Source organism: Astatotilapia calliptera, chromosome 9 (genome assembly GCF_964374335.1).
Source record: "Astatotilapia calliptera chromosome 9, fAstCal68.1, whole genome shotgun sequence".
Classification (NCBI taxonomy): Eukaryota; Metazoa; Chordata; class Actinopteri; order Cichliformes; family Cichlidae; genus Astatotilapia; species Astatotilapia calliptera.
Window position 1 is genome coordinate 22,664,855 of NC_137430.1, and position 25,659 is coordinate 22,690,513.

At 40.1% G+C, this 25,659-nt stretch overlaps 1 protein-coding gene across 3 annotated transcripts in view; it reads left to right on the plus strand.

Annotated features, from left to right (window-relative positions):
* Positions 1 to 5,893: 5,893 nt before the first annotated feature.
* pou6f2 (POU class 6 homeobox 2) overlaps positions 5,894 to 25,659 on the plus strand; it is a 69,447-nt gene continuing 49,681 nt past the window's right edge. For 2 of the 3 annotated variants that reach the window (XM_026179875.2, XM_080306081.1), the window contains exons 1-3: positions 5,894 to 6,062; positions 6,889 to 7,076; positions 22,887 to 22,984. In XM_026179875.2, coding sequence (XP_026035660.1) covers positions 6,905 to 7,076; positions 22,887 to 22,984 — 270 coding nt within the window. In that variant the 5' untranslated portion in view covers positions 5,894 to 6,062; positions 6,889 to 6,904. Of the gene's footprint in view, positions 6,063 to 6,761; positions 7,077 to 22,886; positions 22,985 to 25,659 lie in introns of those variants that run through there. The other variant, XM_080306080.1, reaches the window with a different exon arrangement.

A 25,659-nucleotide genomic window follows, 5' to 3' on the forward strand; every position in this document is an offset into this window, starting at 1 on the left:
TAAGAGGCTAAAAGGAGCCAGCTAAATCCACCCCCTTGTATACAGCTGAGTATTTTAATTTGTTGTATTAATTGTCTGAAACATATCAGTGGCAAATAGTGTAGTTTACTGCCACTAGCCAGATATACAGAAGAATGTGAGGTAAAATACACAAAATGTTCTTCTAATAATTGAGCACTAAATGAAGCAATAATCTCAAAATGATAACTTACAAGACTTTAAATTCATTCACAATCTCTCTTTGTCTTAATTAAGACAATTTGAATAAAACAGGACAAACAACACTAACTGAAATGATTAAGACTATTCGATTTAAGTATGTCCAGATTTGTCTGAACGTAGTGGCTAAATTAACCCTTCAGCTATTGTTTGAGTCCCCTGGTTTCAGAAGAATATTAAATTATAATTATATATATTTTGATACTTTAAATATGCATTTTACTGCCAAGACTGCATTGAAGATTCAAGATACTTTATTATCATTAAGCAAACATAACGAAATCAGGTAATACTTGCTAAGATGGTGAAAAAAAGCTTAGATAAAATAAACATTTTACATAAATACATAATATAAATATTATAAATATAAAATACAACATTTACTGACAAGCATTAAAGAGTAAAAAGTATTGGGACTTAATATTGCATGGTTGGACTGAACATGAGTTATTTATTTACAGGCTGTGCATCTGTCTGTGTAATGTATATGCCTTAGGGTTGTAATTGTGTGAAGCTGAGCAGTACAAAAGTGCACTTTACATGAGTTATTTTACATATTATAAAATGTACACAGTGAGGTATGTCCCGAGTTATGGGATGTGGAATTGGGTAGTGGAATATTGCACATGAGGGTTGTACATAATTACTGTCACATGGTGTTTAGCAGTGTTACAGTTGTAGGAAGGAAGCTAAATATGTATATGGGTGCATCTTTACTCTTGATGGTAAAGAATATGAATACTTTGTCCACTTGGTAATAAGCAGTAATTGCATCCAGATTGTGCGTTATTATGATGAGAAATAGCAGCTGAAAGTATTTATTGTGCCTCTTTTTGAAGTAAAATCTGTGGTAGATTTATATACAATTAAAAGTACAGTACTTTTCTGAGGTTGTTTCCTATGCCTGCCTTAATAAAGGAATGTGCATTCACTAATAAAGCAAACACAGTCAGCAAGACTTCCAGTAATAATTAGGCTATTTGTTTTATATATTTGCAGACTTCTCTGAACATGGTGGCTTCGGATATTGGTCGACTCGCCCAGTCCTCCGTCACTCTGCTGACAGCTGCTTGCCTGAGTCCAGATGAATGCCAAAGGTATGATTTGCCTCTTCTTTATTGAGATTGTCTCACACCCCTGTCTTGCCTCATCCATCCTCAGGAGAATCCTAATGCACTGATACCAAGGGGGAATAATTTTTTTTTCTTTACAATCTGCTTAGCAATGATTTATTGATTGCGGCTTCCACCCTCACAGAGAATTACCGATCCTTTTTGGGAAATCAGATTTTCACACCTTTCATGAGTGTGTATGTGGCGCAGGTCTCCAGAGACAGTGTGAGGGGAAACTGACTTTGAGGAGCAGCAGTGTGTGAATCTCTGCGGTGTCGCTCCTCTGCTGCTGCCAGTGGTACGCCCAATGGATGGCCCTGTGATTCTCTGTTTCTCTCTCCATCTCTCTCTCTATAGTTTTGCATTATTTATCACTCGATAAATACAGTATCCAAGCTTGATTTGTTTTCATTCCCTTTCAAACCTCCAAAACATATGCTTTGCCCGCTCTCCCATCATGCAACATGCAAGAGCCCCATCTAAAGTTTAAGCACCTCATGGACAAAAAAGTAAAATAGTAAAAACAACCCTCGCCCTCATAGGAGGAGTCAGATTAGTGCACCGAAAGCTTTGATGCTCCAGAATGTCAGCTCGGTGGATCGATCCAGCAGAAAACACACACACACACACACACACCTGACCAATCAGAGGCGTCTATCTGTTGTGGACCTGCTGGGCACTGTGGTTTACAAGCTTCAAAGAGCTCCTTTTAATACACTGCTTTGATAGCCCTCAGCCTTCACTGACCCGCCGACCGTCCGCTGGGGAGCGTTTTAGCTTTAGTGGAGGAGAGAGGGATAACTGTTGATCATATTAACGAGCGCGAAAAGAAAAATCATCTCAAGTCTCAGATATTTACACCCCTGACCCCACGAGTCCCGATAACAGTCTGTTAGATCAGCTGCAGATAAAATAATACAAATTGGCTGCATTTTTCCGAGAGTAATTTAACACTATTAACAGCACTTGTTGAGATTTAGATGCACAAAGGCATGAAGTGAAAGCATAGACAGAAGAACAGTTTGGTTAATAACCCTAAGGGGGAGACAAATCATCACCTAACAAACCACATTACACATCTCCATATGCTCGGCCATCACAGCACATCCACATATTCATAAAATATATAATGATCGCTTCAAAAAGTGTCGATACATTATTTCAGTGTAGACATTATATGTTTCATTTAAGGTGGAAAATAAAATGATTTACAAAATGTTAAAGAAACCTTATTTTAATCTTAAAGCAGATGAATACTCGCCGATATCAGGCGTTATTAATCTGAGCGTATGTGTCTGTTTGCATTACACAGGTCCAAAGAAAAATCAGATACTTAAAGTATTTACGTGCCTTTTACGTCACTCATAGCAGCAAATGAAGCTGTTGTGTGTGATTTCTCAGAGATTGGAGAACATTTGTCACCTCGGAAAGTCGTGTTAACTTACAGAGCGAGCTGATGGTTTGACGTTACATTAATGTTTAAGGACAAAGAAAGCATGAAAGAGAATTTTGTCTTTCGGGTGGATTATAAACCTCATTCTGTCGTGCGTTTTTCAGAGCAGGCTGGTGTGCTGCAGCCTGTCCCAGGTTGAAATCACCCTGCATATGCCTCCAGTATGTTGGAGATCATTTGAAGCTATTGAACTGTGCTTTAATTCCACACCTAATAATTACTCTAAACATGTTTTAACCTCTTGAATATTCTTCGTAATGCTGCTCAATAAAGTGTTTTGTAATTTTTTAAGTAGCGTGTGCCCATTGTTCAAACATAATATTTAGATTTTATACTTTTCTGGTTCAACTAATCCCAAATAGCTAGGAGAAATTAAAAATGCATCCCAAACAAGAGCTCGGGTCTCAGGAGGTTAAATATTTATATATGTACAAAATTAACCATAGTTGTTAAAGTTTCAACAGACTGTGTGGTTCTTTTGCACTTTTCTTCCACAATGCAACTTTTAAAAAAACAAAGAAGCTTCAGAAGATTACAGAATATTTAATCTCCAGGGTTTTTTCAGTCTCACTTCATAAGGCTGGTTTTGTGAGAGAAAAGTTTGTTTTGAGACATGTGGCTGCCACTAATGATCATTTTCATCATCAGTTTATCTCTAATATCTCTAACTTATTTCCTTTAATATTAAAATAATCACTAATTGCAAGGAAATACTGAGTGGTCCCACAGTGGGGTATATTACACGTTCACCTAATAAGTGAAAGAGACCCAGTTTAATCCCAGGAGGAGACACAAACCTCTTTGGTGTTGTGACAGGAAGAGCATCCGGCGTAAAAAGGAGCTACCTGCTGTGGTGACCCCTAGCTTTTTAAATACATGCACATGTTGAACATTTGAAATGTCTCAGAATCTGTGTATAGCAAACAAAAGGATACAATTCTTACATTTAAAAATTCTGATCAGCAAATTTTTGCTGAACTAATCAAACTAATCTACCATCAGACAGCTGCTTTTCAAATGGACTTTCTACCTTTGTTTATGTCATTACACAGTAACTATGTAACATCTTTTTTGTTCAGTTTTAATTTGACACTATTCCTGTTTCTGAAACATCTTCATTTGTTGCTTTTTTCCGCTGTTGATAAGAAAATAATGCGGTTTTGGAGTCACATATAATTTGGTATACTTTAAAACTACCGGAGATCATTTATTAATATAAAATGATGCCATGACAGTTACACAGGGTGTTATTTATTTATCTTTTCTTTCTTTGTGAACCAGGAGTGTTCACCTTGAGTGTTCGATCACATGCTGAAGACCGCCACCCAGTGACGTCTCACACTGGAACGGCACTGGTAAAACCACCAGCTCTAAGCTTGGATATCTGATGACACTCGGGACGCTCTGCTAACCACCGATTCTCCACCCACTGAGGGCTTTTGGTGAGCGTGAGGCGAAGAGCAGGGCATCAAGTGCTTTTTCTTGTTTCTGCGACCTGTTCCCGAGCCGAGGCCAGACTGGGTGAGGAGACAAACCTTCTCCAGTCTGTCCATGTCTGCTCTTGCCATCAGTAGCTCACGTTATTGCTAATCACAGGTCTCAGAGCTACTTATAATAATGAAGATAATCCGTTACATCCTTAGAAGCAGCAATGCAATTTCTGATGTCAACTTTTTAAATATCCCTTTTTTTATTACGTATTATTGTAACAAGATTAGCGTTATCTCATTACTCACTCAGCTTAAACGAGTCAAAAACATGCACTTTGGTTGGAGTGACTGCAATAAAGCAAAGCTGGCTGTTTTGAAGTAATTAACAGCTGTGTGAGATGGTGAGAGATGTGTTGCCCCCTTATCCTGGAGCCTCAGAGGCCAGGGGAAGATTAGAGCTCTGATCTCATTCCCAGCACTTGTTTGGAGTCTGTCAGGAAGAGAAATGCCAGCATTAGAGAGGTAGCGCCACACTCCTGATATGATGAAATAAGGAGAAAAAGGGAAAGGGAAAAAGATGGAGGGATGGACAGAAAGGACCCTGCCCTTCTCTGAAGTGTCAGTAGCTTGTTTATTCTATTTTTCATCGTAGCTGCTGGGGCAAAGATTCCCATTTTTCCTTTTATTCCCCCCCCCCCCCCCCCCCACCTCCTAACAAAAACCACTGCTCTCATTTTTTATAGGTCTTGCAAACTCTCATGCCCCAGTGAAAATTACATTGTGAAACGGTAGAAATTTCAGGGCTGCCTGTGCTCTCCGCTGTCCCTCTGAGCTTTCAAACAGTCAACAGACTGTGAAGAATAAATAATAAAAAACTATTGATTATTTTGATGACTGCAAGATTCAATTAGGTATTAATTTTGCCCTCCAGTGGACCTATCAAGCAACTCAAAGGAGAGGAGCTAGGAGGTGGAGGTTGGGGGGGTGGACCCACATGCATGCAGAGTGTGGCCAAGCTCAGACAGAGGGGAAAATGTGTTTACCTCGGCGGGCCGAGAGGTGCATTGATGCGCAGTGTCCCACATTTAAGTGCTGCACAAATGAAGCCCTGATGACTAGTGACATTGTTACCGGGGATATGAGTATTGACCAGTCGGCTCACGTTTTTTTAACAGCCTAAACTACCCCTATTGATTAACATTTTCATAGATTATCATGTGTCATATCAAAGAGGGCAGATTCTCGTGATGAGCACATTAAAAAGGCCCCTCTGGGTAGGAATTCATTGACCACCCTAATAGACGTTGTGGGGGTTGCTGATGGGTGCAGGGGGCGAGATAAGGCTCACCCTTCTTTTTCTTTTTTTCCTTTTCTGCGCCTGTATGAGCCGCATGGTCACCTGTCCTTTGCTCAGACGTATTTAGGTTGTACTCGATTCATAAATAAGAAAGAAGGCCGTAGTCCTGCTGCTCCGTGTCTGCGCCTCAGAGCCTGAGGTGGGATGAACGCTGTCTGAGGAGCTTTCCAGTGCGAAGACACAAGGAGGAAGGGACAGAGAGGGAGGGAGAGAGTGTGTGTGTGTGTGTGAACAAGAGAGGGAGAGAGAGGGAGGGAGGAGGTGACATCTCCAGGGTTTGTCTTAGGAAGCTACCTCAGGCTTGAACCTGTGGTGGCCATTCAAATGCAGGAAGGTTGAGGAGGCTGCTTCTGGTTCAGTAGAAAGCATGCAATAGCCAGTCCCTGTGCTGTGGTGGTTTTAGCAGGTTTTAGCTGCTGCTTTGACTCTTTTCAACATTTGGACTTTCATTAAACACTTTTTCCCATCTTTTCTGCTGGAGCTTTGTCTTGGTAAGAGAAGTTTTTCCTTTTTAAGAAAGTTTTCCATAAAATGAAAACAAAAAACAGACTTAAATAGGCGCAAGTGCTGCTGCTAAATTATGTATTTTTAGCACACTGTGTATTTTCCTCAGTTTAGGCTAATACTTTAATCGCGTCACGTTGATGCTTCTCATTCTTGTTTTGAAGTGTTGACAAAAGAAAAAGAAAAGATAATAATTGGGATAAAAATTTGGGAACATCGGCGACTTCATCTCTTGTTTAGATCAGGCCTTAAGTTCACGTTGTCCCACTCTGCTGCGCGGTGTCACCCTTAATCTCATCTGTTGTCGCAAACTATGTGAAAATTGATATAATCAGCGGTGTGTACTGTCGCTCATATGTTCCTTTTAGATGTAGAATTAGATTTATTTCATTTATTTATCAGCGCACAGTCCATGGACCTCTTTGTAGACTGCTGTCAGCTTAGTGTTTGCTGAAGATGAGGCACATGTCAGGTAGTAATGAGCCCTTGGAGATGGATGTATCACTGTTTTAGGACTGCAGGGTATAATGGCAAAGCCACGCGATCCGTAACAGTTCTTCACCAGGCAGCAGCCGGCAGTATCAGCGGGGTAGCACCAGCCTCAGATAAAAGAGAGAGCTGGAGAGGGAGGGAGCAGGAGAGAGAGGGAGAGTGATGAGTGAGCCATAGAAAGGAGAAGCTGGGTAGAGAGAGAGTGAGTAGAGGCATAGAGAAGGAGCCGGTGAGGGTGAGACCACGAAGCACATCTAACCAGGGGCATTTTCTCTTTTTTTCCCCCCCCCTCTCCTCCCTGTTTCCCACCTGGGCTTTCAGCTCCCTCCAGGATCCGATGATTACAGGGCAGCTGAGCAAGCCGCTGCTCTCCCTGCGCAGCGACATGAGCGTGGCAGAACTCCGGGCGGACGACAAAGCGGCCACCCCAGACAGCGATCTGAACGACGAGCCCCTGCTCCTGCCCTCCGAGGCCACGGACAGAGAGGGCACTCCCAACAAGCTTTACGGTAAGTCAACTTACACCTCACGTCCGTCCGTTCTCCTCCACAAAGCTGCTGGATGAGGTCTGGGTGAGAACTGGTACAAGCAGAGGGCTTCCAGTGCTGGGACAGGTGTCAGCAGCGGCAAACTAAGTGCAGCAACGAGCAAGTGCTTAGATTTGTTAATGGTTAAATTAGTGTTAATAGAATTCATTCACCTACAGACTTCAGAAAATGTGCACAAGTATTTAAGCTGCAGTATATTTTTATTTTATTGCATGTTAGTCCTGAATAAGTTATGATTGGAGGGAAAAAGTATTTAATATTGTTGTGTATTTTATGAAAGCAGCATTTTATGGGTCTCTTCTATTATAAAGTCAATTAAAAAGTTGATCTCAAACTGACTAATTTTTTCCAGTTAGAATATTTTTTGCTTTCACTCCAACTTCACATCTCTGAGAGTGTCTGATAATGTAATACAGTTCATCTTTAATCTAAATGGAGAAACTCTTGATTATTTATAATTTAAACAATGATGAATTTTATGCAACTGATCCTAATTATAACATGCATTCTTCCCAAAATTATTGTATTAATTCTTAGCACATCACATATAAAATCTAGCATCTGCATAATTGCTGAGACCTCTATTTTTTTTAATGCTGCTTGTTTTTAGTCTAGAAGTTGGGAATTGTGTTCAAAATTAGACAATTTCTCAGTCAGCATGCTCATTATTTCTGCAGTTATCTCATTAATTGAGTGTTGAGACTGTTTGGGCTGTGTTTAGATAAGTGTGTGCTTTTAAAAAAAAAACTCAATCACCAAGCCTCGTCATAAATCAATAAGCATAATGACAGAAATAATCATTTTAGCTAGTTTTCTAATTATAATTTGTAATGAAAAAATGAAAATTAGCTCTAAACGTTTGTTTTTCATCATTGCTTTTATTATCTGAATATTTGAAGATCTATTATTATTTTTTCTGTCACACAGAGGCAAATTGAGATTACAGAATTCAATGAGAATTATGTACTTTTATCCATATTTGTGAGTTTTATCCATCTTCACATATTAAATTATTATATTATGGAGTTTATTTATTCTGCTTGATTCTTTTTTTGCAAAAGACCTTTTAAAATGTTCTAGAAAGACATCTGAAGGATTTAAAAAGCTGATTATGTCATCATCTTAGCATTTGACCTTTTTATCTTTATTTTAATATTAGTTTATTATATTCTTTCTTTTTCCTTTTTCTTGATGTGGAAGAAAGCAAGTGACAAAATTCTCCTCTAATGGCTTCAGATGTTGGCACTGAATATGTATTCAAACTTCTCCTCAGCTTTTGATGGTCTGGAAGTTAGGCTGTCTCTGTATTTGTGGAAGTGGGTTTTGTGTGTGAGTGATTTTGATATGTAATTGCTTTTTCTGGTGCAGTAAACAGTGCAACTTTTTTTAATAAGAGGCGTTAATATGTTGAATATGTGCGTCTCTATCTGAATGTGTGTGTGTGAGTGTTGGAGGGGGGTGTGGAAGAAAGTATAGCAGCATGCCTATAGAGTGATGTGGCCAAATATTTGTGAATGAAGCAAAATATGAATTTAGAGGAGGGCGAGCCAAATTTTACTCTCAGACCCAATCTGAGAGAGTTCGGTTGTCTTTTAAATCCTTATTTCAAGAATAACCCGAGGCTAGTCTTCTAAACAAGGACTGCGTTCTGCAGGATTTGTCTCAAAAGTGTTGCAATTTGGTTTAATAAGCATCAAGTTTCTCCTTTTTTCTTCCTTTCTGATCAGTTCTGAGTCCTCTCACTGCTTTTTATTTGTCTTTTTCTCTCACGTGTGTACACCAAAATATAAGCAGATGCATTGCTAGTTTTTTTTTTTTTATATTTATTTGATGCTATTAATTTGCTTTGTTAATGGAGCAAATGCTTAGAAAAACATGCATAGATCCAGTAATTCCTGGAGCACTGCTTGATGTTTGCTGACGGTCTGTCATCATCGGACATGTGTCTAGTCGGAGCCGCTCTTCTTTAACTTGTGAATTTCGAGGAGACGTTTCCTCTCTGCCCGGTGGCAGAGCCCTGGGCTGTGCCAGCAGCAGGTTGAGTTTGGGAACCGCTGCCCACACGACCTGTCAGGGAATGGCGAGGAGAAGTGGCGTAGTCATGTCCTCTGCTGTGAGGGAGAAAGTGGAAAGAGTGGGGGTGAGGGTAGGGGTGAGGGGTTGGAGAGGAAGAAGAGAATCAGCATCTTTCTTTCTTGAAACGCTTCAGGACTGAAAAGGAAAGGCATGGTGTGGTGGTAATTTATGCTCCTGCAAATGTAACTTTTTGGTATTTTTTAGTTTTTAAGTAATTCTTTTTTGGTATTTGCCATTAAGATTCATAACAACATCTCTGATGCTTCTCCCAAGTCATCTTAGTCTAACACGTGTGCCCAGAAAGGTTTAAATAAACTAGACTGTTTAACTTAATTCCTTAAAAGGTGACAAATTTGACCAATTTTGAGTGGATGAATAGTTTAAAGAGAGAAAGATCTTCACCAGTAATTAACAACTACAGCTTTTGTTGTCATTATGAGCTACATTTGCTTATACCCGTGTTTGCAGGGAACTCTCGTGGCTGCAGAGAGATTGTATTATGTATTATGTATTATGATTATAAATGCTCCAACCTTGAGACAGGCCTTTAAACTCAGCCTTATATTTTCCAATGCTTTTCTTTATGTGTTTCAACTCTGTGTGGCGAGGAAGCGAGATAATGGCATACTTTCATTCCTCACATTCACAAGAAGAAAATACGACTTTGTTCTGTTTTACGCCTCTTATTTTGAAAAAATCCCTGACAGAATTGCTCCAGTTTTTTGATTGACAGACGTGCACGAATAGACGGCGCACTAATAGTTTCAAGGGAATGTAAATCATGTTGAGACTTCATTTGTTCCCCTGTAATTTAACCGAGTCTTTCGATTCATGATTCAAACAGTTTGAAATATAGTGACAGACTCCAGGTTATACAAGATATTTTTTTTTGTTTGTTTGCTGTTTTTTGGGGGGGTGGGGGTGGGGGGAGGACTGTTGATAGCAAACAGCTTTTGCTGAGTATCAATATTAATGAGCGTCTGCACTGAGATGTGGTTACATGTGCCATTTATGTGTTTTTATATTTGTAAGGACGACAAAAAGCTAACTTTTCTTTCCCGTAGGCCTCGTGTATGACTTTTTCATTGTAGCCTTAATAGTGTTTAAAAGAGTTTGTGCCAGAAGAAGTCAGGGGGAGACAATGACAGTAGCGGTCATGTTTGTCTACAGTAAATTGTCCATCTTCTACACCCACCACATGCTTACTGCAGTTGTGAAAGGGTCGTTCTCCTCCTAAAAGCTTGCCTGTGCAAATAGTCTTCCACTTCAGGTAACAGGGGCTACGAGGCACCACAAACATCCTGCTGCCTTGTATTTATTCCAAGTAGAAGTGGACATTAGGTGGGAAAGCTGTGGTTAGTAGGGCAAGCAATCTTTTTTTTTTTTCCAGAGGACGAGATGGTGTTGGATGCGTACAGTTTCTGTCTTCTCTTCTCAAGCAAATCTCCCCCTTTCAGACATCAACAGACAAGATAATAAGACACTCAGAGCACAATTCGGTATTATATTCAGCAACCAAAGGCTCATCTCTTGTCAGTTTGCATTTACTCTCCCAAGGATGTGACGCTTCTATCATCATGCTGTCAAAGAGAGCCAGGCTGGAACGACAGGAGCACTCATTTCATACACTTACTGTCTACATGAAATGGTCTGCACTTATACGGATTCTGGCAAAATGGTGGAACATTTTCACAAAGGTCACCTAGAGGCACGCCCCCCTCCCCAAAAGAACAAAACGAATCTTCATTGATTCCCAGCGCTGGAGGTCATTCGGAACAGAAAGTCCAACCCGAACGGTACGTCTGCTGTAACGCTCCAGCGTGCTGTTGGGTGTTTTCGTTCCCATCTATAATCAGATTGGACTCTGGATTACTGATGCTAATTTCATCTGGACTAAAGTCCGACCACTAGTGGACTTTTGAAAAATGTGATTTTCATAGAAACATTTCTTTAAATGTATATTGAGAAAGGAAAATCATAGTATACTTCAGTATACTTTAGTTAGACAGTGGCATTGTTGGATAACTAGAATCAGCAAATCTGTGATAAATCACTTGGGCTCTATTCTGTACAGTTTAACACTTATACTCAAAAACATCAACCAAAACAAAACAGTCTCAGCTAACTGAAAGAGGTCCAATCTGCTCGATTAACAACACTGGCCATCATAACTGAGGGTAACCTTCTTATGTTAAAAAAGACTTTAATAAGGTCAGTGTGAAGCAGCCTATAGTCAAGTGTTGATCCCAGCAAGGGATGATTTAGGAATAATCCCAAACTAGAGTAGGGAATTCACATCCAGCTTGGTTATGGTTGCAGCTGTTGCTGCTACTTGCAGACACAGGAAACACAGGAAGCTGTTACTTTGTCTTATAAAACATACTGAACGGTGCCATTTCTGATATGTTCACTTTTAAAGTAAAAAGGAAGAACATCGTAATTTCTCCTTGAGATGTTTTCCCATTCTAGTCGCTGAGCTGTAATTTGGACGCCTATTTCCAAAAATAACATTTACACTTTTAAAAAAAAATGAAGCCACACTCGAAGCTTCTTTGACAGGGCGTCAAGTCAGGTAGGAGGCAAATATGAGTAAACATTTAGTAAATGCAATGAAATTAAATTAAGCATGAAAATATTTTAAAAAGGATGTTTTTCTTCCGGAACACTTTTTCTGCTTATTTACAGCATCACAGGTAAACATATCGATTTGATGTAATTTCATTTTAACTACTTTTTAAAGAATTTTAATGTATCTGTTATCTCCAAGAAACTCAAAGAAAGCATCTCACAGTTCTCTGATTCATGTTTTCCATCCATAGAGCCCCTCAGACAAATCTAATTTGAATCCAGGAAAGAAATCATATCCACTGATTATTGATTTGTGTCATTACAGATATTGTAGTACTCCTATTTTAATCACATTTTGCAAACCAAAGGTTTCATCAGATTTTCTCTTTAACCTTTTCATGATGTTAGCTTCACATATTTTGAGTTTGACGATATTTTACCCCAAATTCATAATTTTACTTGATTGTTAAATGCTTGTAATTGTCACTGAAATTGAAGTTGGCATTTTGAAATGTATTTTAGGTCCTTTTGATGGAAAAGTGTTTCTCAGTGTAGTGGACATGTGAAAATATGACAATTAAAACGAATAAATAGCGAGCAGAGGTGAATCCTCTTCAAGAATTCTTAGAAAACAACCCAGAATAATGTTTTCAACTGGATTTGTAGATTGGACCTTGTTTCTCTGAATGCTTCCATGCTTGGTGATAGATATATTTTGCAGCTATGAGACAAAACAACTGTGTTGTGTAAAAAAATCTCTTTCATGCACACATATAATCACACAAAGGGGCGTGCACAAGCGCACACTGCTCGAGGCACGGGTTCTTATTATTTTTGTGTAATCAGCTTAGCGAGCGGGATGCATGGTGTGAAAGGCAGCTTGCTGATGCAGAGAGCCTCGTAACGTTGTGTGGTGAGGTTAAGTAATAAAGTGGCGCAAACCCGCCGTTGAATGGGCCACGCTGAGTAAATAAGAGTGGATAAAGGAGGCCGACAGGGAACAAGTCTCTCCCCGGGAGGTGGATCTCATTATGGGGATTTCAGCTGTCTGCGCAAACTCTAAAACAAGCTTAATGCATGCCTGTAAAGCAGGTGTAATACATTGGCTAATGTGCCCGCAGAGCCCGTGGCTAGCGCAACACAATCAGTGCATGGCGAGGAGGACAGGGAGGGAGGATGAGCGCAAGGCGGACTTCTTGTTTTTGCTACGAGCAGCAGCAAAGGTCATCACGTTTCTGATGCTTGTTTATGCAGAAATGACTTTGAGCAAAATGTAGAACTTCAAAATATCTGCCAGTTTAATTCTTCCCCATTCTTTGTTGGCTTAAAGTTGAGAAGATTGACTAGATTACAAGATCTATAGGTGGGCATCTGGGGAGAAAACAAATTGAATTTGAGTATGCATTTATTTTAGTTATCCACGTTCTTTAAGTTGGCAAATAATTTTCAAAAAAACAAAACAAACCATGCATGTGTTGCATCCACTCCATAACCAATATCTCTAAGCCTTTCATGTAGAGCTAACAAAGAGGCATCACATCTCCTGGCACGGACACGGTTTGTGTTGTTGAGATGTAATTGAAGCTGCAAGGGTCACATTTTCGGAATAGAAATTACAGTCTTGTCTTTGACTTGTGTGGCGTGAACTAGAGATGCATCCCAGAGCCCCTGTGTCCTTCACAAGCCTTTATTATTTATAACGCTCGCTCTTTGAGCAATGACCAGTACTAATGCATAACCTTCTGTCCTTCTGGCTGATTCGCTTCCTTTGAAACCAAAGATTGAGGCAGGAGAAGTGGGTGTATGGTGGATGAGGCAGGGGTGTGGGCGGGCGAAGGGGGAGAGCTAGTATAGGGCAGTGGAGATCCAGGCTATCGAGAAGTTATTATGTTTTTTTTCCTTTATATCTGAGGATGAGGAATAACACTGTGATGCTTCTTTCCTCCAGAACAGAGTTATGGACTTCAAAGCAATACTATTTCCTGACGTCCCTCCTTCCACTATTTGTCTGCTCCACCAGAATAATGTGCTGGGAGTGGTGGGCTGGGGTGGGGTGCCTTTTAGCTGTATGATTATTTGCTTGTTTCCACCTGTACCCACTCAGCTCTGTAAATATGGCCACAACAGGGCAATACAGTAAGAACTAATACTTTGGCCAGATAAACTCATTTCTAGATAAACTCCGTTTAGCTCAGGTTCAGTGGAGGTAAGATATACTTTTGTGCAGCCCGTATCACCTGATGTTATCCTGTGGTGATTGAGCCTGTGCTGCAGCGCTGCTGTGATCCATTGTTATTATACCTCTATGACAGAAGAAACGGGTGAGGAGTGGGGGAGGAGGAGAGGAGGCATTGAGGGGCAAGGGGTAGAAAGTGGGACATAGGCAGCATTAGCGCCAGATAGCCTGGGGGGCCGAGGCTGATGTGTCAGGCATGACATGTGGGTGTCTAGCCCCCCACACGTGCACACACAACTCATACACACCACGCTGGATTGGGCTCGCACCCCACCGGCTACTTCTATATGTCCTGCAGTTTACCAGATGCAGGTTTAAAAAAACAAAAGCCTCCTCTTAACCCGATCGTAGTGTGAAGATACAAGTTTGAAGCTCTTTAAGTGGGATGCATCAAAGTTTTTGTTATTTACTGCCCTCAGTTTACTTTAAAGTCAAAGACAAGGCTGCAGCTAAAAGTTGCTTCCAGTTGCTAATTTATTGGTGTAAAATCATCAGCAAATAGTAAAAAAGGAGTCATCACAGAAATTAAGGTTTAAATCTCTTGTTTTGTTCAACCAGTGACTTAAAATCCAGATTTATTCGTTTCACATGATAAAAAAAACAAAGAGAAGCTGAAATAGTTCGCAATAAACAGCTCAAGTCTCTATTTATTTATTGCAATTTTTTTGCTTTAAAATGTTTTTAGCTTTACTTTAAGAGCTGTAGGTTTACTATGTGGGTTTGTCTATAAAAACAAAGTAGAGTGGTATGATACTGAGTGCAAGGAAGGCCTTTTTTCATCACTGGCTTGCAGGCTGCAGGCGGGAGAATCCTATTTACAGCAAATATCATTTAAGTAATTTAAGAGGAGGAGCAATAGTGAAGCAGGCATCTCCTAAAAGGCTTACAGCTCTCTAAGACTAGTCTTCATCGCAGCGTCCCTCCTTTACTGATGGCCTTAAAAGGATGAAGAATAATTTAGATTGTTATTTGCCTCTTTCAACCCTGAGCTAATCAGGTTGACATTGCTTTGGGAATGAGGAGGACGCTCCATAACAGATGTGCTCATGTGCAAAGTGTCCCAAGTCCCCTGTGAGGATGCAACACAAAAGCCCTCTTTTCCCCTTCTTTTTCTTCTCCTCCTCCTCCTCCTCTTCCCTTCTCCTGCTTCCTCTCGTCATCACACCATCTCTCCTTCTTGACCTTTGAAATGGGCATTGCCTCTTCTCACCAATTTACCTCCCTCTGGTCCCTCTTGTGCTTGTGCCGCTTCCATCCCCACTCCAGCATCAAGGAAGAGACAGGTAAGAGCCGAAGCAGAGCACTCTCATGTCAGAGAGCCTTTTGGTGAAGACCTGTGGCCATGAGTGAGAGCGTAAGTGTTGGCGCACATGACCCTCGCTGCTTTAAGCATTGTTTACATGCATATTCCTCACCCGTTCATCACAAACTGCAGGCTTTCTTCTACAAACTGAAGTGCACTGTTTTCTGTTGTTTTCATACATAACCTGTCGCCTTCGTTTTTCATCCACTTCCTCTTTGTCTGTCCTTCGAGATCTTCCTCATCTGCTTCTGGCTTAAACATGGCCTCAGAACAAGTCGCAGAACTGCTGAGGTGTAAAATCCTTTCTGTTTGGCACCACCTCCGACGTAATTCCCTAACTCCATAATTCCACTTTGTGCCAGAATAACGAATGAGGTAGATTTTTTTTCTCCCCTGTAAGGTCTCCGCCCTTGCGCGATGAGGAATCAGGCTTTAATGCGGGAGGCCCGGAGAGATTGCCGTGGCCTCTTCTCCCTCTTGCCCCTCGCTGTGCTCTTAATTAAGGAAATGACAGCTCTCCTAGCGGCAGCAGTAGCCATAATGTAGCTAATAGTGTTACCGGCAGACACTCAAAAGTCAGTCCCTGGTGATTTTCTATCCCCAGAAACACTATTGACCTATCCCTTGCAGCTTCTCCACCCCAGCCTCTAAACAGAGTATTACTTCCCTGCAGGTCCAGAGGGAGCCATCTGACTAAGAGCACCTGGAGTTATTGGCAGAAGATTATGCCCTGTGTTATTGTTGAGGGCTTTGGTGGGAGTAATGAAACACTGAGCTAAATCACTGGTGATTTTGGCTCTCTTGCATTCTACAAGGAGTTAAGTAAATCACTATAAAGCTCGCACTGCATATTACAGGCTGCTCTCTTCTATAAAGCACTGTGCCTTGGGTGTAACATTACTTTTTAGACTTTATTCCACGCTGCTTGAGATAGAAAAATGAAAGTGAAATGGTCTGTCTCTCTCGGCTCTCAGCGCAATGCCACATCAACTTTCCAAGTGGTATTAACAAAATCAATGGTCAAACAATCTGGGACAATTGGTTGTGTATTGATGGAATTAAACCTTGTGTATGATGTGGCTTGTTGTCTATTCGCGCTCATCCTTTACGCTCCGACAGCCCGCATATCCCCGTCCAACATAAATGCTCCAAGTCAGCAGCGCAACACACTTTTGATGATGAAAACCGTATTATAGTGTCGCGTGTTGTCGCAGCGCCGCAGCAGCTCCGCTCAGCAAACAATTAAGGACATAATTAACTTTTAATCTTCACTCTTTTTTTTTTTTTTTTTTTTAAATGTGAAATTATTTTCCATGGATTAGATTTCAGTGGAAAAATGATTGACAACATCTTAATAGCAAACACACGCACTCAGCCAGACATTTTCAAAAGGACCATTATAAAAATGGGGGCCGGCTATTCATTCTGAAGAGCCTGAATCGTTACCGGGCCTCTCGTACATTTGACAACTTACATAATGCATTTCCACTAAAATAGCTTAAGTGTTAAAGCTTCTTTTATGGGCAAAAATTGATTCATAAATGCACTGAGGCGAAAGCTAACGTGAACACAAAGCTTTCAATAACACCCACTTTATACAGACTGTCAATGTGTGAAGCGGTTGCATTAGACAAGGTGGCGTGCTGATTGCTTTATGAAATCCAGGCTAATTGTTTTGTGGTGCAGTCCTTGGGGCTCGCTGCATTAAGACAGGCCGAATGAAGTCAAATAAATATAGCTCTTTGCCCCCCTGCCACCCTCCCTCCCTCAGCACCCACGTAGCCCTGAGAGGCCTTCTGCCTTGTGTGGCATTGAAAGTCACTCTCCAGTGGCCACTTTGGTGATCAATGAGAGAGAATTTATATAGTGGTGGATATTGGCAATATTTCCATGGCATAACTCACATCCAGCTGCACTCAGTGCTCTGTAAGAAACATAATTATTCCGCTTACATTTTTTTAAAAGAGCGAATTTGCTCTGATGTTCCCGTCATGTCACCGTCAGAAAGAGTTTGAATTTAATAAAGACTGCTTCGTGTAAGCAGTCAAGGCCACGAAGCCATGCATGTATGTACATTTGTGGGCTAAAGGGTGCTTTTGTTCCTCCAGATGAAGCTGTATTTTAAAGGCACTTTGCGCAGTTACAACGGCAATTAAAGCTGCTTAGGAATTCATAAAGTAAAAAAGGAGATGTACCCTGAATGTCCTAGATAAATGTAAAGCTATGCTGAATGCACGACGCTTGTTCTTTCATCCGTTTGGCCTCTTCTTTCATCTCTCCTCACATCAATACATCCATTCATTCCATTTTATCCATTGTGTGACCTGTGTATAATCACGGCATCAAAGGCGTTTCTTTTCAGTAAAGGTTTGATCGAGATATACTCTATTTTTCCTCTTCTGTATGCAGCATTAGTCTCCATCTGGAAATACATTTAAGAATCATTCACGTTGGACAAGAAGATTTTTTAAATTTATTTATTTATTTATTTTAGGGAAAGAAAAGCCAAACGTGTACGTGAGATTTTAGTAATAAAGAAGAATTGAAGATTGACTCCCCGGGTATTTCTTCTGTCAGCTATTTAATTTAGTTAAAGAAATTACACAAATCCTTTGGGGGGAGATGTGCATGTGTATTTATTTATTATCGATTTCTTCCCCAGCGATAAACATGTTAACGTTACAGATATTTGCAAGGGGGATGAAGCTTTCTAAGTTATTGTGAAATGATGCAATGAAAGGCATCAACGAATCGTTATTCATTAAGTCTCCCGCACTGTTTATCAGATAGAATCTATTATTCACAACCAGTATCTTAACTACAGTCATCAGCCCCACTCTCTGGAGCTTATAGGTGATTTTATAAAGTGTTGTTCTTTCATTATTAGATGAATATCCTCATTTTGCTAATTGACTTTGTTATGATGGTAATTGGATAATTCACTGGCGGAGAAGTTGCTCAGTAGCACTACTGGGTGTGTTATTGTTATCACAGCGTGGCAGCTGCATTTAGAGAATTGCTTTGAGATGCTTGGAAAGTTTGAGTTGCAGTAAATGAAAATAAGGCCGTTTCAAGTCTAGAGGAAGGAAAATTGCTTTCATTTGATAAGGTTCAAACTGAGAATTAACTGCTTGGAGACAATACGGCTAATGACATCCAGTGCAACAATTTATGGTCCTGTAATATTTATTCTCTGCTTTTCCAAATAAATAACAGCAGATTATGACGGCTTTTGTAGTATCTCTGCTTTTTATTGACTGTAATACAGCCACAAAGTATTTCCTGTATGTTCAGACTGATCTTAATTCCAGATACTGAGTGCACAGGGTGGGGCCGGGCACGGCATGATCTGTAATGGGTGAAATAATTGGTGAAAAGAGACTGGCTTGTCAAAAAAGCCACTGCGTCGCGAGGTTGATAAGCGAGAGGATGTGGACCTTTATCGGGAAGCAGGGCCAGCCAGCCAGAGGTAGAAACCAGCTAGAAAAGCAGGCTCCCCCTTGGGCTTTCACATCAACCATCAAATGCTTGAGGTTCATTTGTTGGGTCATGCCATTCACCAATTATTTGGATTTTATGCAAAGATGAAATGATTTTAGTTGGCGGAGGAGAGTTTTAAAATGTACTGCATAAATATACTTGACAGGCAATAAGATCTTGCTGGCAAGGCTATTGAATAGTACGTTTTGTATGAGGCTTTTATAAAAGTACTAGAAACCACTGCATGCCCAGTATATTTAACAAAAAACGAAAGGCCGTGAATAAAAAGACACAATGCATCAGGGATGTATTCTTTATTTAAAAGCTGTGATATTCCATTGAAGAAAATCAATTTTTGGAGTGGAAATGTGATTAATTTTTTTTTTTCAATTCATTGCCGACATTGTGCAGTTTAGCAAGGTTTTGTGGCCTTCAAAACCATTTCCACATGATTGGTTTGATTTCATCTACCATTATATTCAGGGGAAGACTTGTTTTATGAGGAATAAAGTGCATTTAAAGAGATGTGTTAACTTTTTGGGAGGCCTTTTGTATCTTACATTCAAAACATGGTCGGGTTTATTAAATTCCACATGACATGTAACCTCTTTTTGTGTACATCTGAAATAAGTAAGTCAGTTTTATTGTGCCTGTAAATTTACTTGGTAACTATGAGTAATAGAAGTATGAAAACCTTTCAATTTTAAAGCTCATCAAAAAAACAGGAACATTTTAGTCTATTGAGAGTCTACAAAAAAAAGTATTTTTCTTTCTTTCCACCACAGGTTGTCCAGTCCAGTAGCATTGCAACATATTCAACACATAGTTCAGCTTTCAGATGTTGGTTAAATTATGCAGACACACAGCTCTTAAGTCTGTTTAAGGATCAGCAGAATAGCAAGACTCATTCAGTTTTCTCATAACAAACAACAGCTGCTAGCAGGGCAATATCAGAATATCAGATTTTCTCTTGTAGCCAAAAGACTGCATGAAAACAACATTTTCCTCAGATGAGTCACCTTTAATGTTGTTTATTGTCTATTTGCTTTCATTTCTGCAAGTGATTCACACTCATAATACGAGTGTAGGGAGAGATTCTGTGAGTATAACAGTGCATAAGAGCAATAATTATCATAACTGTATTGTTAACATCAAATCACCATTTAATTTTCTAATATCATGGTTATTGTCACTTCTGGTATAACACAAGCCCGCTGACTGATGCCTGTCCAGAGAAATATGACACATTTGTGGACAAATTGACAAAGTGTCTACGACCCTCAAAGTTAAACGGTCTCTTTTGGGGTGGAGATACAAGTTTTATATTGTCTAGCCAATAAAAAGAGGCAAAACTGGAAGTGACAGATTTTAAAATGTTTAGATTTTCTTTGGGAGAGGATTAGATGCTCAGGTTAAGTGTTTTGGAGACAAAGTTAGAGACAGAGGATTCATGGATGTAGGGAAGGAGTACATGCAGAGAGTTGATGTGACCGAAGGCGATGCTTGGGATATAGAGAGATGGAGGCAAAGGGAAAGGGAGCAGCCAAATGAAGAAGAAGATCCAATGAGATGTCAAGATGAGGAAAAATATCATTTTCACAGGAAACATGAAGCAGGTGGTCAATGTTTGGTTTGCGGGGCTCTAAATGACCTTCAAACCAGCCAGCTAGCAAAACCTGGTTGCTTTGGAAGCATGGTAACTGTCTCTCATGGTACCATGGCTGCTGGCTCGGTCCAGGATTTGTTCAAAAAACAGCAGTTTACCCGCAACATCCTGAGTGCAAATGAAATATATAAAATCAAAAGTTTATTTATTCAAAAGATTATTCTTTAAGAAAAATATACTTCCATATACTTCCAGATTCCATATTTTTGGCATAAATATGTTTTTGAGTGTAGAAAAATAAAGTACTGCTTATACAAAGTAAATATTTTCTTCATGCTCAGCATATAATTGTAAGCACAAGACTGGATTTTATTATGAATTAGCCACAAAACTTAAAATGCATAGCGTTAGCGAGCACTTACACCTAAGTTCATCCAAAAAGAAAACATCAAACATAACATCAACATTATCTTTTTTTGTATTTCTCCACTGTGGACAATGTGAAATATTGCAGGAAGTGACACAGCCACAGTGCAACAAAGGGCAATTATTGCCACATGTCTTTATTTTTAAAAAAAAAGACACCGTCTTTGACATAATGTGACATATTTGTGACTAAAAATAAGCAGCTGTCAGTTCACGGTGAAGCTTTTTCAGGCCTTTATTTAGAAAAATCAGACTTGAAAAGAAGTGAGCCATTTCGCCTCATTGAGATAGGGTGGGTACAGTTGTTCAGATCTAATGAGAAACCTAAGCAGACATCAGTTTTGAATCAAATATTGCTGAACCCTAACTGATGCATGATAGCATGAGGCATCTAGTTTGTCCCAAAAGTGTCTGCTTCAACTCAAAAAGATGAGCAGAAAAAAATAATATGAATCTCTCAGGTGAAATCCACAGAGCTGATTTAACTTTGGCAGAGAAAGGAAGTTCTCACATACACTCCAACCCGTAAGTTGCAAAATAAGAAAATTCATGACATGGTTTTCATGACCTGTAGACTAATTTATAAGACACTTTTAATTTTAAAAAATCATGTATTAATTATCTGCACACATGGTACTCAGAGGAAGCGCGCACATTTTCCATAGTTTTTAGAAACTACTAAACTAAACTTTGTAAAAAGAGACAAAAAAAAATGTCCTTTACATACAAATCAATCAGAGCTGAAAAGGAAAGGACAGGATGTCACGCTGATGACATTTTTTTCTTCAAATTATTATACAATGTAAAAAAGAAAAAGAAAAATCCTCTAAGAAACCATCACTTGATCACTCTCCAAATAGAACTCGCAAATACCTCGAATAAGAGCTTGAAGGTCAATCAGAGGCAGCTTTGTTCACTCAGGTTAAGGTTAATATAATAAAACGTGCCATCAATAAGATTAATCTATGAGTAGAAATCTACTGTATTGACAGGAAGACTGTAAAAAAGTGAGGGACCTTGTTTGTAATAGTTTTGCAAGATTACATTTCTGCAGCGCTACACGTTCACTTTAACCAACTTATTCAAAACACATTAATCCTCTGAACCATGAAACTGCTTCTTTTCAACTCTCATATTTGAAGTCTTCTCATGAAAATCAATAGAAGGTTACTGTGTGTGTTGGGCCTTGTTTATCAGGTGTTTGTCAGCTTCTTTGATGTTGTTTTTAAGATCGTGTAATTGTAAAATCCGCACTTCTTGCTGCACTTTATCCTGATTTTTACTGCAGAGTCTTTCGTTTGTTTTTTTTTCTTTTTAAATCGCCAGAGTCGGATAGTAAATATTTAGGATCATTTAAGATTTTTCAAGAAGTGCCCTTAAGTCTTTGTGTCAATATTAAGGCATCACATGATCTCCATATCATCAGGGTCAAAGGGTGAGGGTCAAATCAGCCTTTTGGACCTTTTAGAGCAGTCCACACTCAGAGGACTGCTGGGAGATTCTCTCAGATAGGGATTGCTTTGATAACCAATCATCGGTGCCCTTTATTTTCCCTGCAGCCATCAGCAAGCTTATTATCATGTCCCTGTCTGCTCCGCTCCACTCTGCCCTCATAGCAAACAGGTCTAATTGTGTCTCATGGCTGCAGGCCCAGAGCAGGGGGGGTGGTGGTGGGTTTAGATGAGTGATACTCAGTGATGTAAATGGCTGAATAATGTGGCCCCTGCATTTGTGGTGGAGCTCTATCTCTCAGCGGTAATCTAGGCCATCGGGGACCCGCCAGTATGCATCATCCCCCATCAATGAGCCTCTCCGCTGGTTGGTAATTTATTCAGTGCTACAGCGGTTATTGATAAAGCACTTAAATACAAATTCCACCCCCCCTCTTTCCCCAGCTGCCCTCTTCTGTTCTGTACGAGACTCTATGTTGTAACATCGCAGTGCACCGTGTGCTGTGCATTTATCTACTTATCCAGCCTGCCTCTATCTCAGGTGGATTTCATTTTTGTTTCTTTGTTTTGTTCCCTTTTTCTTTGGACTCTGCTACATGGCTCTCTCTGCCTGTTGCTCTTTCAGGAGCTCGTGACGGATCGGTTCAATCTGACGCCAGCAGCAGTCCCTCCGAGCAGAGTCAGCTGGGCCAGACTCACCCAGCATACCCAATGGGTCCACAGGTGAGTGAGAAGATACACAAAAATCTGAACACAGGCTTGATGAAAACCTTTATTATCTTAAAAGTTAAAGACATTTACACAGTGCAAGCTGGGATACTCAGCTAAAAAAGTTGGATTTCTCATAAAGCTGACAGACTGTAGGTAAGATTTAATTAAAGGAAAACTAATAAGATATTAGACAAATAAAAGTAAAGGCATTTGCACTTTTCTGGCATTTGGTGAAGTAGTATCAGGAAATACGCTGACAAAAATAAAGGTAAACGAGGCTCTTCAAATGCACAAAGAACATATAACCCCCCCCCCCGAGAACCTTCCTTCAAATGTTAATTGTTCTTGAAATCATCCAGTTTAATTAAATAATCCAGACACAATGCCTTAAAAAAATAGAGATCTTTACTCCCCATTTCTTCTAGTTAGATGCTGAAGGCTTTATTTTTGCTGTATTTACAACTGCGGTGCCAAATTTCCAACCAGTTCTATACATTTCCACTCATTTTTTTTTTGCCACTGGTGCTGATGATGTCAGAGGCTGTAGGAGGAGCTGCTGCAAGAAATTCATTAACAGTTTGAAAGATGAAGCCTAAAACTTCTGCTACATAATGCTGTGTACTGTTCAGTTCTCAAGCCTGTTCTCAAAAGGAACCATCTCAGTGGATAAGAGATAACTCTACGTCCTTGACAGCTTTAATTAGACTCAGAGTCTCTAAAAATGATCCTTTTTTAAATTAATTGATCTATTTTCTTTGTATTTTTAGTAAGCGGGACAATTTCCGTGGCCAATAATGTCTTTCTATCTATTTTATAAGGCACGCTTTTATTTTCTTAAGTATACCAACTTTCATCAGAGTCACGGGTCTTCTAGTTATGTGTACTCGGATTACACACCCAGATTGAGATTGAGTCTTAGGCTACGTTCACACTGCAGGTCTTAATGCTCAATTCCGATTTTTTGATCAAATCCGATTTTTTTGTCTGCTCGTTCACACTACAAATAAAATGCGACAGCAAACGCGCTCTAGTGTGAACGCTCAAAGCGGCCCGCATGCGCAAAAGAAGATGTCACACACAACGCGCTCTGTTTAGACCCAGAGCAAACTATATTGTTTGACTGATGGCCCTTAATATAAAGACTTTGGACTTTACGTTTCCCAATTTTTGCTTTAAGTTATTTTGTTATCTACATAATAATGTAGATAACCTAATAATTATCCTTATTGCTGTTTTAGAGAGGAGCGGTGCTTCAAAGGATAGTTGCAGATTTCTGTAAGAGTCTGCAGATTATGCAGTACAAATAAAATGTTCACGTTTCTCCAACGTTGTCTTCCCAACAGTTTCACTGACATCTACACGGGATGGCCAGGAAGCGTTCGCGATGTCTTCTCAGGCGCTTCTCCAGCGCTGATAATTGACGTCTGTCTTGTATCAGTGACGTAAAAGACGGATTTAATGCGACTTGACCATTCACACAGCAGTCGCTTTCTGAAACATCGGATATATATCGGATTCAGTACCACATACAAAAGTGACCCAGATCGGATTTGAAAATATCGAATTTGTGCCGTTCACACTGTCATAGCATGATCGGATATGGGTCGCATAGGGTCAAAAAAATCGGATTTGATGCGCTTTCGCCTGCAGTGTGAACGTAGCCTTATTATCTCAGTGCATGTGATGACTGAAACACGCCTGAGCTGAATCCTCTGAATTCTTTTCAGCAAAATTATGAAATTGTGAAGTATTTAATCAGCACACATCATCTTCAAATGTTATTGAGTTGTGGCACTAATGAGCTGACAATACAGGGCCTGTCAAAACAACGTTGGGAGCAAAGAGCCTGCAGCCTTGTTAATAGCTCAATCAGGCATTGTCCTATTTGATTGGATTTATTGGCCTGGTGGCTCTGCGATGTTTAATGAACATCTATCTCATTAGCGTTGCTCAATGTCACCGCTCAACACACATGCACACTCGCAGAGTGTCAGGTTTCCTCCACCAGCTTTAATAAGGCCATTCTCCCTGCACTCAGTGTTAGTCAATGACAGTCAGTCCTCATCAGGAGAGACAAAAGAGGAAACATGAGACGTTGGGAGAGCAATTCAGGTCTGTTGGGAAGGTTTGCAGGGTGAGGAATCTCGAGTGAAAGACTCAGTCTGCGTAAGTGGCGATAAAAAATGTCCTTAATTAAAAGCGCTGTTCTGATAACATACCCTCCCTGGTCAAATCTGCTGTTTTACTATTAGATAAGAAATAAACAGAAGAATAAACAGGGGAAAGAAAGCTTCTCAAGCAGGCAGCAGTTACAGTCTGAGCCTCAGCAGGCGGCTCTCAACAGTCACCATCTAATATATTAATGCTGTCAGTACAGTCTCTGTGAAGCTAACACTTTTCAGAAACAAAGGCGCTCCGCATGCCATACCCAATTCTCTTGTTCCAGGATCAATATGTTTTGATAGATTCTCGCTCCAGAGCCGGATATTGTTCGAACAACCATTATCCGATGGTAGTTTACCCAACATGAATCTACCTTCCTTCTGTTTCCCACTCGCAGTTAGGATGACAAAAGTCTGCTATCTGGGTGATTATGGGCAATTTCTCAGTGCCAGAGCTGCCAAGCAGATAGAAGGGCCTATTCTCCCCTGATGGGCAGAGAGGCTGGGTACCACATCGAGTCCTGA